General features: G+C 38.5%; 1 protein-coding gene across 1 annotated transcript in view; it reads left to right on the forward strand.

Annotated features, from left to right (window-relative positions):
* Positions 1–15301, forward strand: part of AGBL4 (ATP/GTP binding protein-like 4) — a 972041-nt gene that overhangs the window by 378095 nt on the left and 578645 nt on the right. Inside the window, exon 6 of the mRNA XM_009884833.1 lies at positions 14245–14461. Coding sequence (XP_009883135.1) covers positions 14245–14461 — 217 coding nt within the window. The remainder of the gene's footprint in view (positions 1–14244; positions 14462–15301) is intronic.

Raw genomic sequence — 15301 nt, forward strand, 5'->3', positions numbered from 1 at the left:
ATCTGCTTAAAGCTAAGCTAATGTACAACTGTAGGCAAAATGAGATTGATGCAAAGTCTTCCAGAAACATTTCAGACCATTCTTTAACAGTATGCTAAGTAATAGCTTAATGTAATTTCTTTAATTAAGTGCATGTGTATGTGTATCAAATTTTCCCTATTATTGCAGTGAAAATACTCTACCTTATATCTTACTTCAGTATTACACGGCTACATTTCCTGAAATGCTAGTCATAATGGCTAACACACACATGTATATGTATATATAACACCTCAGTATGTTCTTATCCCATTTAAAGACCAGAGGGACAATGTTTGATACATGGCATAGCCTAAAAAAGCAACACATATGAAATTGTGACTCCTGCTTGAAAGCCTTTAAATATTTAAGGTTATTACAACCTACATTTTCAACATTTGTGTGTTTAACTTGATAGCTGTATAAATTATGTGTCAAGTACTCTTACAAACATTTCCTACAATGTATTGACAAATGTCCTGTCATTCTCCTGGAAATACACAGTGCATGGAGCATTTTGAAAGCAATTTGCTTATAAAACTTTTTGCATCCCATATGTTGCTTTCTCTTATTTGCACCTGCCTTTTTATTTATCTAAGCATAAATATTATTGCTTTTTGACACTATTTTGAAGATTTTTAGATGCTTTGTTTCAATATTTTAGTCATATTGCAGTATAGACTCATTTTTAACTTGAGCGCTAGTCCTACAAAGCCTTACTTGTCTAAAATGGAAGTTGGTATTTGGGCCAAACCTTCAGAAATGTGAAAAAGATGAGTTCCTGGGACACATGTAAAATAATCCTCTGAAACCTTTCCTCAAATAAAAGTAAAATGCCTTGACAGTCCTACTGGCTGCTCTGTAGGTTGATGTTTTGTATGCAGGGTGGTATAACGTGCTGAAGGTAACAGCAGTGTAAAAGCCTGAAACAAACTGAGGAGCATTACTGCTGCCTACTAATATTTCATTTGCAAAGCAAAGACAAAGTGGACAGAATTGGTAGTATTTTGTTTTACAGAGTTTTCACTGAAGCATTGTGTATATGACTTGATATGTGAATTACATTTTAATGTTGTTAGTGTTTATCAGTGCAGGAAATATTAAGAAAGACAAAAGGCTATCCCGATATATTGGGATCTTTTCTGTATTTCCTTTTCTTAATTTTATCATTAGAAACTGTGACCTAATACTCTTTTTTTAGGGTTTTGTCTGCGCACTTTTTCCTCATCTGAAATGTTACAGCATCACATTTATGCCACAGCATTAGGAATATGTGATTATGGGCCTAGACTAGCAAGTAGTGAAGCATCTGCTTAGATAATCTCATTGATTAGGCTCTGGAAATGCAAACATTTGAACAGTGATTTTAAGAGTTACCTCTCGAGAGCCTTACAGTGTGTGCCTAGAAGTCATTGAAGGCATAGTTTTTGCAGGTACATGTGTATCACTGGAGCTCAAACTACCTGCTATCCATCTCCATACTTCTTCCCAGAGTACGCTGAATATTTGGCTCAGAGAATCTTTGATGGGCAAAGAGAGGGGAGGGTCTCCTACTGTTTAAAGTGATTACATTTCCTAAGAGCACAGAAAAAATACTTTTGTTGGCAAGACGTAAAGTTTTGCATTGCACTAGCAATCGCTGACTTGTATATCATGAGCCACATTGCACATACAGTTCATCCCATACCCTCATGTTGTATCGGCCTCCTTGCTGACCTGTGAGCAGCGTGAACATTCTCATTGCTGACCTGTAAGTAGTGTGTACATTCTCTCACTATGTTGTATAACAGTCTGAAGAGGAAGGAAAGTGTCTAGAACTTTGTCATTACCTTTAGCAGCAACAGAATGTGAAGAGTCTTTCAAGGCTAAATAAAGCCGTGTGTAATTTAACAAAACGTATCCTTCATTTCCCTTCCCCTCACCATCATGTCTGGTTATATTGCAAAGAGGTTAAAGGAGGTAATGCTCTTGTAGTCTAAACAAACTCAGCATGGAGAAATGGGACAGTACTTTAAAATATGCATAAGGGTTGCAGTTGCTCCATTTTGTGACACTGACTGTTCAGGTAGAGAAAAAAAAAACACCAAACCACAGACTTTTCCTAAAATTAATATTTTTTTTAAAGGGCTATCAAGAAAAATGATGCTGGAACTATTATTGTGAAAAATTGGAGTGGCCTGGTTGATATCACGCATACAGTTTGGAAAAACAAGATTAGTGCAACACATACCATTTTTCATTTTCTCCTGTCTTCAACAGCATCAACCATTGCAGCATCTCATTTTTTAACTTTGTGAGAAAAACATAGGGTGAGAAATCCCATGTCTGTACAATTGCTTCTGGCTGTCCGGTCCCTCCACTCCTAGCTTTTTCCCTCTGCTTGCATGTTTCCGTGTGTACTGCAAATAAGAAGTGACCAAGAGGGCAGGATACTTAGTCTCTTCTTAGATCAATACTATGTGGGTCAGCAACTAGGAATGTTTGAAAAGGGAGGAGGAGGGAATTGTGGTTTATTTCCCCTGTAGACTGAGGCCAACACCTCTGCATTGGGTTTATCTCTATTACCTGGGGAAGAACGCCTGCGTAGGTTATTTCTGAACCAGTATCAGCTGGCCAAAAGACAGCTGTGAATAGGGTAGCAAAGGATTTAAGTAACAGGAAAATCTTAGATTTCCCCTCCCCACCCCCCTCATTAAAACAAGAATTTTAATGCCTAGTTGGCCGTCTCGGTGTTTTCTTCTTGGAGCTGGGCTCAGTGGGGAGATGGATTGAGATCAGAATGTGTCAGAGTTGGGGGGCCGGGGTGTATGCAAAGCAGCAGCTCTTGGTCTGGGAGCCAGAGTACTGAAGTGCTGTTGCACACGTGCATTCACTTTCATCTTTCAAGACAGAGGCTTGCTGTACTTGTTGTTCCCCTTTTAGCTAAGAAAACTGAGACTTTTCCTTTCAGGCTTCTCTTTTTTTCCCCCCTCTGCGTTTAATATGATAGCTCTGAGTGCTATCTCTGAAAGGGATAAATGAAGGACACAAAAGGCAGGTCTGCACAGCACAATGCAAGTTTAGCCCTGGAAATGCAGTATTGCCATTGCTAACAACGGGCCACACGCTGGTGTGGGGAATAAATGGGAGACCTACAGACTCTCCTTGTAGCGGGAGAAATGTGAGCATGCTTGGAGATAGTTACTCTGCAACACCCTTAAAAACAGGGGGATGTTATAACGCATTTTTTTTTAACAGAGGAAGGTGAAAGGAAGGAATATGAAGGAGTTCATGGAGGAGAATAGAGAAAAAAACTTGTGTATGTGCAAGATGTGTAGCCTGGGGAAAAAATAAAAAGTTTGCAATGCTGAATTTAAATTATTTGCCCTCACATTGTCACATCTTGTACATGTTTTAAAATTATGTGCTTTCGTGCAAAGAAATCAGGTGGTTCTACATCATAAATCAGTCTTTATAGCAAACAAGGTTCTGGAGGTACCTATCTTAGACCTGTTCTTTTCTGGGAATAAAGATGAGGCACTATCAGAGATTGAGAAGATGGGGCAAATTGATTAATTAAAAAGCAGTAAATCATCATCCCCACATGATTTATGTATAAAAGAATTCTGAAGAAGCTTAGAAATGAATTAGCTGAACTGCTAACAAAGATATGTGCTCTCATTAAAACCAAGCTCTGTTCCAGAGGGTTGGCAAGTGTCTGGGGTTTATCCTATATTTAGACCAGTAAGCATTACATCTGCACATTGCAAATGGTCGAAACAGGAATTTAAAAGGGAATAATAAAACACCTGGAAGATCATGATGTGAGAGACTTTAATGAGAACAGCTTCAGCAAAGAAAAGTCATGTCTCACTACATCGCTTAGAACTTTGAATGTGCCCATAAAAAGAAATAGGAATCACCATACCGGATCAGACCAAAAATCCCTCTAGCCCAGCACCCTGCCTCTGATAGTGCCTGGTCACAGCCACGTGGGAAAGAATGGAGAATAAAAAGGATAACATAACCCTTTTTTCCCCGGACTTGATTGACAGCAACGAGGGCCAGGTTTGAATTTACGGGGGTCACTGCAAACCTGCTGACATCATCCCTTTTCCAGAAACCAGCCCTGAGCTTACCTGGTGCTCAGAGAGAGAATTTTCCCCACTCACAGAAAGGAATTAGATGGTAAAATAAACAATGTTTTCATAAAAAGGAGAGAAAAGAATTCTGACAAGCTAGATGCTCAGAATAACCATAACCAATTCCTGAGGTATAATTGTAACAATAGTCTTTTCATCTAACAAGACCACCAGGTTGTTTTCACCTACTTTCATTCACAGTTTGAGATTAACAAGTATTGCTGGGTAGGGAAGCCATAGTGAGGCTGTGCTAACCTGGTGTGATGTGTTCTTGTTAGCTGCTCTTCACTCCTCCAGCCATATGTTTCCCTGCTAGCCACGTGTACTGCTTCTGCTAGCCGTGACTCCTGGTGCTCTGCAGTCTGGGGCACTCTCACCTACTGTTCCCATAAGCTCCCACCCATCTGCTGACAGGTTTTGCTGTTTGAGCCCTTGGAAGAGTAAACACAGTGCTGAGAACCAGGCACAGGCTTTCAGTTCATAGCAGAGCCATAGGAGAGGCTAAAGCAGCTTCTGGTACTCACACATCTTGCAAAAGGCTTTAACTCAAATTTTTTCTCTTTCTCTTTTTCTCTCTCTCTCTTTTTTTTTTTTTTTCTTTTTTTTTTTAAGGTGTAACCTTTGTAGTTTGGTGCTAAATAGTCTTCCTGGGTTGACTGTCTTGGGCAGAGTTAGTTGGCCTAGACTTCCCTACATTTTCTCTAAATGATGAAGTAACTACTTTTGTAACAGAAATGTCCTTCAAAAATGCAATTGCAATATGTGCCAAAGGAAGGTGTTTCTGGCTTGCCCACCAGTCTTTTCTTATCTCCCTCTGATTCCATTGGATGTCAAGGTGTCCTTTCCCCTTGGGAATTCCTGGGAATGTTTCCTCACCTTTAGGTTTCAAGCTTATGAGGTGAGCTGCCTGACATAATGTATTTTGACTTTCTAAAAGCTTGTGACAAACTCTGTCACAAGACACTGCTCCAAAGGCTAACTAGTCACATATGGTGACGGGGCAAGTATCATCATAGATCAAAAACCCACAAGGAAACAAAAAGGCAGAGGGCGGAGTGGTCAGTTTTCATCACAGTAAAAGGCTAGCAGATGTGTTCCTTAAAGTTACCCATCAAGTCATATGCTAAATATACTTATTAATGATCTGGGGAGAGAGGTGAAGGATTAGGTGGTAACATTTACAAATGATGTAATTACTTAAGTAATTTAAGCCCGTAGCACACTTTAGAAACTTATGAGTGATCTAAACAAATTACTCAGATGGAGAAAAATGGTTCAATCCTGATAAATGAGAAGTTAATATGTGGTAGAAACCACACAAAAATCTTATCCTCTAACTGAAGGGGAAAAAAACTGAACATTGCTGTTGGCAGTTCCATAACAGAAGCCACTTGAGATGCTGTTATGGTAGAAAAAGTGAACAGGGTGCTAGAAGGCGTAAGAAATGGGGCATTAAAAATGAATTACTAAACTCAGTCTTCATTGCGTGGAGACAGAGGAAAGGATAAAGCATAATATTATGGGTAAGTTTGCCCAGCTAACAAAGTCTGATCCATAATGACAATTTCCTGTTTTCTTTCGTCTTTATCCTGCTCATACATCATCTACTATCAGAGGTGCTCTGATCTTTATCAGGAATAATATATGTTGGGGAAGCTCAGGCTTCCAGAGGGTTTCAGAGCTTACTAAGGACAGCTCAGTATCAACCAAGCTAGATTTGGTAAAAATCTATTTCATATCCGTTCTCCTTCCTTTGGTACTTTGTTAAAATTCACATCAAAATGACATAAATTAACAATCTCAACTTTTTATTTAGTCTGTGAAATCAACATTTTAAGCATAGATTTCAGAATTCAGATGTTACTGAAATAATTCCTCAAGTTGGGGCTCTTATGAGATTTATAAATTATTCTTGCATAGAGGAGAAGTCACCTGAGACTAACCTAAATGAAGTTAACATAGATTTTAAAAATTATTCTTGCAGAAGAACAGGGAGTGGTGGGAATAGATGAACAGATGGGAAAGGGAGAAGAGGAGAGTGAAGAAAAGGCTAATTAGGTAATTGAGGCTAAGAGGCTATTAGAGCTGACCCAGTGGTCTACTGGTAGTGCAATTCAGGGACTTGAATTTGGGATTGAGGTTGGTCCCTCATTCCCAGGCCAACACTTGCTCCAAACATTGCAAGGACTCAGTTTTATAGCCTATATGATACTTTAAGTACGTGTTTTCCAGTCAACATAATCTGGAGGGATTATATGTCAGATTATATACAAAATATGTTACATATAGTGATTAATAATGCTTTTGAACTTGCTGTCAGAGAAAAAACTGATTGAAATAAATGCATTTTGAAGAAATTCTGAACAGGAATACACTATTTCTCACTGAGCGGCCTTTCCTAAAATTTGTCCAGTGCACGATTCTTTCACGCGTGGGTTGGTTTCTTTTTCACAGATAGTGGATAAGGGAAAGACCTAAAAGGCTATTTATTAGAAGTCGTTCCATTACCTTGTTTCAGGCCAATCTGAGGCTGGTATGCTTGTGGTGCGCCAGTCTTGTTTCTTTCTTTCAGTCTACTGAGCTGTCTTCCTTTCTGATGCAGTCAGTGATATACTTTCTTCTGTTTTTTATATGCTTATTTTCTCCCTAATGTCAGTATATTCACACTATCTTCTGAAGTTGTCAGTAGACTTGCTCTTTTCTGGCCAGAGAGCCTGGTATAGGTCAAAGCTAGGACAAGCATTGCTATGTGGTTTTCAGATTTATTTGCTGAGGTGGAGCGTTTCTTGTCCTCACCTTTTTCTGGTACAACATTATTCATGCCGACTTTGTTCAAATGTCTCCACTTCTTTCACGGTATTTGTGGCTACTCTTTCTCAGTTGTTTCCAAAGAAACTTGTTTTTCCTTTCTGCATGTTCCAAACTTTGGAACTGCAGTGGTTCGGTGTTCTGAGATGCTGTTTCTTCCCTCTTCCCTTACCTTACCCAGTGCTTCTTACCACAAATTCTTATTTGCCAATTTCAGATTTTTTTTATTTTATTTTTTTGACTCTGTGTTTGTTTGTTTTTTTTTTTTCCCAGTAGCTGCATTGCAGTACAGAAATGCTGGCTCCTGCATCCTTCTCTTGCATGTATAACATCTTCAGAGGATCACAACGCATGTATGGTTAACTTCACTGTTTTCTTGTTCTAATATTTTTGTGGAAAGTCAGCCTTTCTCCCTCTCTTTCTTCTTTCCCATAGGCACTGCATAGAGATATTGCTATTGAAGCAATATATGGCTGGAACACCTGTGGTCAGTAGGCAAATCATATTTCGACAGCAGAAAAAATCAGCACTGTTCATTATCCCTGCAGTTTAAAACAGAGTTTCTGTAGAATGATTGCAGTATTGGAACTGTTACTTCAGAGGAAAGTCACTGTAGTATAAGCTTTAGCAACTGGACAGAATAAACAAAAGATGGAGGAAGGAGTATAGCTTTGGTTATAATGGTACACAGGAGGGAAAAAAGAAGGTAAATTGGATGCTTGTCCACTGGAGACCCCACTTGTACCTGCTGCTGGCAAAGATTTTGGATTTCACTACCAGTTGACAGCTCCTCTAAGAGATATTAAAATGTTTTGTCAAAACATTTGAAAACAAAACAAAAAAAATTGGTACTGTGCCAAATCCGGACCTCAGTGAACATGTTTTATGTTTAGGGGAGATAGACAAGTGATGGACAACACCGAAGGAAACCTCCTCCACAAAACCATATTGAGCATGGGAGAACCTGGAACAACACTCCTCTTCATTTGGGGGATGCAGCGGTGCCCTGTCATATGTGAAGCTGCTTAAAATGTCATGCAGTCATTTTAAAAATTATTTCTTGCCAGCTCATAATTTAGCAGCCCTCCCCTTCATAATGTTATGCTTATTCTGGTGAATCAAAAGATGATGATTTCATTTCTGACAGCAGAGCCCAGGGACAGGTTTTCAGCATTGCTTTATGTCTCATAATCATGATCTGCTGGTAGGGACCCTTCCATACTGCGTCACTGTGCTTCCCACATGGTACGCCCTTTCCTCAGCTCTTCTTGTCACTTTTAGGAGTAATGACTTCTACTGGTTCCCTCTGGTTTTAGGTACAATGGTTTCATTCTGTTTTTGTTATTGGTGCTATCACAGGAACTTGAAGACTGGCCTGTGGGCTGGGACCATATTTCTGTGAGGTATTTTGCAAACACAGGACAAAGGACATTTTCTGCTGCTATTTTCTATTTATTGTTTCTCCTCACCACTGAATCTTCTGTGTCAGAACACTGCACTGTGTTGAAAATACAGTTTTGTTAAAAACCTTTCTTAGCAAGTTCCCTCTGAATATATCCAAACGTGTATGAAATGTGGGGAATTAGTCTCATATCATTTGCTCATACGCATCTGTTTCTAGGTTTTGGCATTCAAGTTCTAAAACAATAGCAATGTACTTTCAGGATATTTGTGTTATCTTAGTATCAGCTGATGGGACTGATCCGTCTGATATGCAGGTCTCAAAAAAAAAAAGTATGCCAGATTAGACTAGCACTGGTGCAGGTACACAATACTGATTAAGTTTTACCATGTTTATTAAAAACATTTAAATTGCAGAAATTCTCAAAAAAAAAAAAAGTTAAATGTGCCTTCTCATTGTTTAATTATTTAATTAAGTTTTAGAGAAAAAAAATAGTTAAAAATCTCAGTGTTTTCCCCTTGAAATTGTAAAGAATGCAGAGATTTTACGGGCAATCTTTGAGCAGTTCACTTTTATTTGAATTCCCTAGCAATCTTTATAGAGGTAACAATTATTTCAATTAACACTAACCCTTGAAAGCTGCATGCTTAATGTGTAGTTTTCCTGATTTTTATGAAAAACATTGAATTACACAATATTTTGATTTCTATACCTAAGAATAAGTAACCAGGTACTGGTAGAGGTGGAAAACCTTGAGGTGTTGTTAAAATGATAAAAATATTTGAAGAACATTCTAATACATATTAGCAAGAATAAAAGCAGGACTTATTTTGCAGTGTCTGAAGCTGAGTTAGCTGTGCCAAAACCCATTCAGTTGTCTGTAAAAAATATTTAACACCATCTGACATATTCACTGTCACTCCATGCTCTGTGAATCAAATATAAAATTATGTGCAAGAAAAAACCCTACAAACTTATTTTGTCACAAGTAAGCTAGGAATTTTGAAGATGGTCAGCTCCACTTGTCAACAAGAATAAGCAAGAAGAAAAATAATGGCTTAGACTAACAGAGAAACAAGTCAGGAAGGCCTTCAATTTGAAAGGGCTGCCTCCTAGAAGAGGAGTTTGCAGTGCATGATTAACTTCCTTACATTTTCGCCAGAATTTGCTGGATTTCGTGTGGTGAATAAGTAGGGACATCCAGCTTTAAAAATAAAATTTGAGCACTCGGAATAAGTAGTTAGATCAAGTATAGCGCAAATAAATACCTGAAGGTTATTTTCCAAAGTTTAACTGGAATCAGGTTTTTGTGCTTCAAATGTCTTTAAGATTTAGGCATAATTCCCACTGAGCCTGTGTCTCAGGCCCACCCCTTTGAATTATATATGCAAGCTTGGAAATTTGTAAAATTGTTAAGTTGTATTCCTCCATCTGCAAATTGATGGCAATTGAAAATGATCACCACAGTGTGTCACCACAGCTAACGCACATTGCGATCAGATTTATTAGAGCATTTCTCTACAAGTCAGATCACTTAATTTTTCTCTTGGCCATTGATCTTTTACAGCACCTGCAGCTTTTTGTTTTTCCTCCAAAGATCATCATTTTACTTTGAAGTCTACTGACTTGTATATGTCTAACCCAATCCTGTAGAGGCAAGGAACTGAATAATTACTTCACGAGTGCCGTATTAAAAGCAGTCCAAAGACTGTTTAGGCTGTTCATTAAAGTCATTGGGAATTTGGCTGGGCAAGAGCTCCCTGCTTTGGTCATGCAATAGGGGGGAAAAGCGCTCCAAAGATTGTTATTTTCTAATTATTTCTGTTGTGGTACCACAAAAGGGTTTGATTAGCAACCTTATGTGTTTAAAACTTCAAGAACAGATGCCATACAGCAGCACCCCTGCCACCCCCCAGTGTTTGTCCCCCAAAGTCTTGATTAACTCCCAATTTTCAAAGGGAAGTAAGGTAGCTGAGAAAAAAAAAAAAGAAAAAAAAAAAGCAGAACAAATAATAAAGGTTGCCTTTAAGATCAAAATTATTAGAGTTGAAATTAAAATTATGTTGAAAATAGAAGTATAGTTAGGATAACATATTCAAAGCTCAGTTATGTGTAATACCCCTCACTGCCTGTTGTAGTAGCAAGGAGTGAAATCCTGGGGCCTCTGAAGTTATCAGGTTTCTGAGATTGAATGAGGTCTCCAAATTTATTATTTTATTTTATTTTTTTTATAAACTGACAAATTTGATCTTATTGCATGCTACCAAAACAGAGTAAATGACCTGACTCCAGACTGCAATGTGGCAAACATATAGGAACAGACAAGCACATGTACATTCACAGTTGGAGAAACAAATCTGCTGGGTTGGGAGTGTGCTACCTTGTCAGATAGGAGGAGAAGACACTCAAACGCACTGGGTCAAGCTTTTTCACTGGCACTGGACTGTGAGAGTCAAAATAGAGAGAGAATCCTCATTTCTGTGCTTCCTTCTTCCTTTGACAGAGAGAATTCTTCGTTTATCTTTAAGACTAAGCAGTCTGAATTTGTTTCAGAATGATGTAAAATATCACGCTTCATTTCTGTTAAATACATTCCTAAAACCAAACTGGAAATTAGTTGCATGTTATGCTCTCTGGCTGTACTTAGAATTGGGGTGGTTCTCCTTTAAATAACCCTTCAGAAGCCCTGAAACCCAGGCAGTTGCGTATCAATTAGCAGGGTGCATTTCTTAGCGTGAGCTGCCTGGAAGTGCAAAATGACAAATCTGAGCATTAAGCTTTCTACCGTCATTTTGCTTTCCTACCTCTAACTACAAATCAGCTTCATTGTGACTTACAGTGTAAGAAGTCGGTGCATTTCTGCAGATCCATGATAAGATATTTTTCTCTCGTAAGAAATGCAGTTCGGTTCTGCATTCTGAATCTGTCCCTGCCAGGCCCTAGATGCATTAGTATTCCACTGGCAGCTGCCTGTAGGTAGGAATATTGTTTTTGTCCATAACCAGAGGGAACAATCAGACTAAGCCGTTCCCCGGCTATAAACCAGCCAAAGTAATTGGGTTTAATTTTAATTTTTGTAATAGCTTTAAATTAATAGGAGCAGCTGCTGCCACAGTGTGTGGGTGTCCTTTTCCAGAAGGCATAGAAAAAAAAAGGGAAAATAAACAATAGTGCGTCTAGGACACAAAGGTTAATTCAAGAACTGAGCAATGTCTTTTCCTTATCAAAAACTCAGTTGGTGATATCTAGCACTTTTCTTTCTTTTTCTTTCCCTTTTTTTCTTTTTTTCTTTAATTCCCTGATAAGATCTCAATCTGATTAGGCTCCTGTGTGTAAGATGTGTTGTTGGTGTCTAAACACTAACTCTCTTTCTCTATATGACTCACAAATAGATTAGCAGTGACAAAGTGCTAGGAGAGATAAAAATAGATTAGCAATGACAGGAGTACTATTATAATTATTTTTGGAAGATATGGTTTGAATTAAGAGTTTGGGCACTTTCTGCCCTGAGAGGGTGAATTTAAACCTAGTAACTGAGGATGGTTTCTGCTGTTGTGTCAGACACCAGATAGTGAAATGTCAATACCAGATGTCCTAGACATCAAGATTAGCCATAATAGCCAAATGCAGCTATAAAGTGATGTGTCAAAGTGGATAATAAAACAGATGCTTAGCTTCTATAATGAAGGGGAAAGGGAATGAAATATCAAAAGTGCCTTTAATACATTAACAAAGTTGTCTTCAACTTGCTTAAAAGTAGGAAGTTATTGAACCAAGGAGAACTATGTGTCATTTAAACATTAACTATCAGCAGATGAATTTCAATTAGCATTAGCCTTTCTAAAATCCTGAATTTCCTCCTATTGGTCTCATTTTACATGAAATTTTTATAGCGTAAAGTGAGGCTTGTCCTTTATTATTTCTCCCATGCTAATTTGGAAACAAATAAAGTTCAACAACTCAGCAACATACTGTTTAAACTTGCATTACGGTTTGAGGACTGGGAGCTAGAATACATTTACGCACTGCCATATCATCTGCTTGATTTGAGATCAAATGAGGGATGTCCTATAGCACTCCAGAGTGAGGGCGAATGATAGAAATATGTTAAGATGCTGGAGAAACCTATTAGGTTAGGGTACTGCATGCAGACGGCTGGTGGCATTTTTCCCCTACCGATACTTTTAAAAAAATTAAAAGAATTGTTTTTCTGTCCTTCACGTTTGTGGCTTGAAATCATTTTCAGATCTTAGTGATAAGCAAATGCCTTATTTAACCAAAAAAGCTGAAGTAAATTCTTGAGGCCCTGAATGTTCAAGAACCAGGGCAATAAAAGGGGCAAATAAATTCTTATTTCAAGTCTAATTAACTGCATCACTGGCTTTTTTATTGTACTTTTTCAAGAATATCTCAATTCCTTTCTGTTTCTCTTTGTAGCTCCTGAGTCTTGCTGATCAGACTCCTTAACTGCTGCTAATTGGCAAACACGTACTTCTGCATAATGAGAGGGTTTTGTCCTCTATTTCATATTAGCAATGAAAGGCCAAAACTGATGCTCTGCAGTAGACCAGCTTCTCGGAACTATTACAGAGAGGCACATTACTGCTGCTATGTCTGTAAATCTTACGATGTTTTCCCTCACCATGATCCTACTTTAGCTGAGATCTGCTCCAATTGTTAGATGAGACCTGTTTATAATGTCGTGTAATTGAATCAGTTAGAGTCTGCAGGACCATAGTGTTTTGTTGCCAAACATGACTGGTAAGTTAGTTACATCGAATTACAAGTGCATGGCATGACTAGAGAATCTTCTGTTTAAATAAAGCTAGAAAATCCATCTACGAAATGAAGAAAGGGTAAAAACAGAAATACTGAACGTCTCTAGTCCATAGAACAAATGTTTGACCCGCCTCTGAAATGTTACTCGTTTCTGTTGAGAAATAACACAATAATTGAAGTTGGGTGAAAGATGTCAGGCAGGCATTTGTTATTCCTTAAACAGATACCAGCTTGATAACAATGACATAAATGTCTCTATTATAATTATTTACCATCATGTATATTCATTTTATCTTGTCAGCAGTATATGCCAGAACTCTCAAGGAGGGCAGCAATCCAATTTGGAACAGGACCAAATACCCTTTTCTCCTTTGCTTTCTAATTTAGGACCAGGTTATTTTCCATACTTGAAGTTTTTTGTTTGGGTTTTGTTCTTTTTTTTTTCACCACAAAAATATATCTTTTCCTCCCTTCATCGGCTCGGTGTTGATATATCCTCTGACTGTTAAGGATAATAAAAATATAAAGATGTCCTGAATTTCAGTAACAGTTCTGTCAATGTTGCCTGATACCGACATTCCTTCATTAATTATGCCTCACCTCTGTGCTGGCGAATTAGGCCTGTAGGAAAGGATGTAGCCACACTCCAGCCCGAGGTTTGGCTGAAGCCTGTGTAGTGTTATGAGCTCGCACCAGCTTGACAGCCACGTAGAGGGTAGCTTAACTGCCCACGCATCCTTTTCACTTCTTGGGAATGGGTTTCTCTGGTTGTGCGATGCTCTCCCCTGCTATGGTGACTCTGCCAGCTTGGGCACCTGGAGAGACCTGCCGTCCCTGAGGTGACCGGTGCACCGGCACAGTGCCTGTGCCATGCACGGGCCTCCGGCATGGAGGTTGTCTGCACGAGTGCTTGGAAACGCAAGCTCTGGCATCTGCTCACCAGCTCCTGAGCTGTTGAACCTGTTGTGTTTCATTTGCTTTAGAGGAAATTTGAATCTCACATGGCCTTTTTGTTCAGGTTTCCTATGTCGATGTGTGCATATATATGTTGTCAATGTATATATAAGTCGATGTATATATAAGTCAATGTATATATATGTTGTTTTTGGTTTTTAGGCAAAGAATACCCTCTAAAAATGTGTATTACTACCGCTGCCCAGACCACAGGAAGAATTATGTCATGTCATTTGCTTTTTGCTTTGACCGGGAGGATGACACTTACCAATTTGCTTACTGCTACCCCTACACCTATACTCGCCTTCAGCACTATCTTGACAACCTGCAAAGGAGGAACATGGACTATTTTTGCAGAGAGTTGCTGGGACTCAGTGTGGTAAGTAATAGACATGCTTGCCAACTAGCAGGCTTCATTATGAATGTCTACCTTTAAATGCTTATAGAGTATAATTCATCATCCCTGCTAAAGTACACACGCGTACATATTTATTTTACTGCTATCAATGACACACGATGTAGCATACCTGTGTGATGAAATATAGACAAATGCTAATTTAATTTCACATAAAATATTTTCTTTGTGATATGCAAGGCAATGCTAGATTCCCACGTAGGATCAATTCACCTCTAAAGGCATTAAAAGATGAAACTGAAATAGCTTTATTGAAGAAATGTGATTTCTGGAGCGTTCTGTCCATTTGTCTTTCTGGAAAAGCTTTTCTGTTCAGAAGGAAATATGTGGTTTTGTAAATATAATATAGCTTTTTTTGTAAAATAATGCAAAACATACACAAGCTACCTATTTTATTTACTCTTAGAATGTCTGCTTTGGTGATTTGAAATTAAAAGGGGTTTAGTGGTCGCAGTATAGATCCTAGTGGCCACATGAAAATGAAATGTGATAGTTCTGTTGCAGGAAGGAGGGTTAATGGTAAGGCTGAACTTTTGCTCACTTTGCTATAACCTTTCTCTGAAATGTTGCCTGTCCTGAGGATTTGGAAAGCATGACTCAGCCACTCCCATATCAACTCAGAAATTGGCAGATTAAAAAATAATAGCTGAAATCTTGGGTTGGTGGGTTGTTGGTTTTTTTTTTCCTTTTGTGTTCTCAGACTTTATAGTGCACTTGTCACACATTCTTAATCTTTTCTCTGAGATTCGATTTGGTCTAAACTTGTAGTGCGTGTGTGTGTGTCAGAAAAAGAAAGCTGCCTTT

This window comes from Charadrius vociferus, unplaced genomic scaffold (assembly GCF_000708025.1).
Source record: "Charadrius vociferus isolate BGI_N301 unplaced genomic scaffold, ASM70802v2 scaffold163, whole genome shotgun sequence".
Lineage (NCBI taxonomy): Eukaryota > Metazoa > Chordata > Aves > Charadriiformes > Charadriidae > Charadrius > Charadrius vociferus.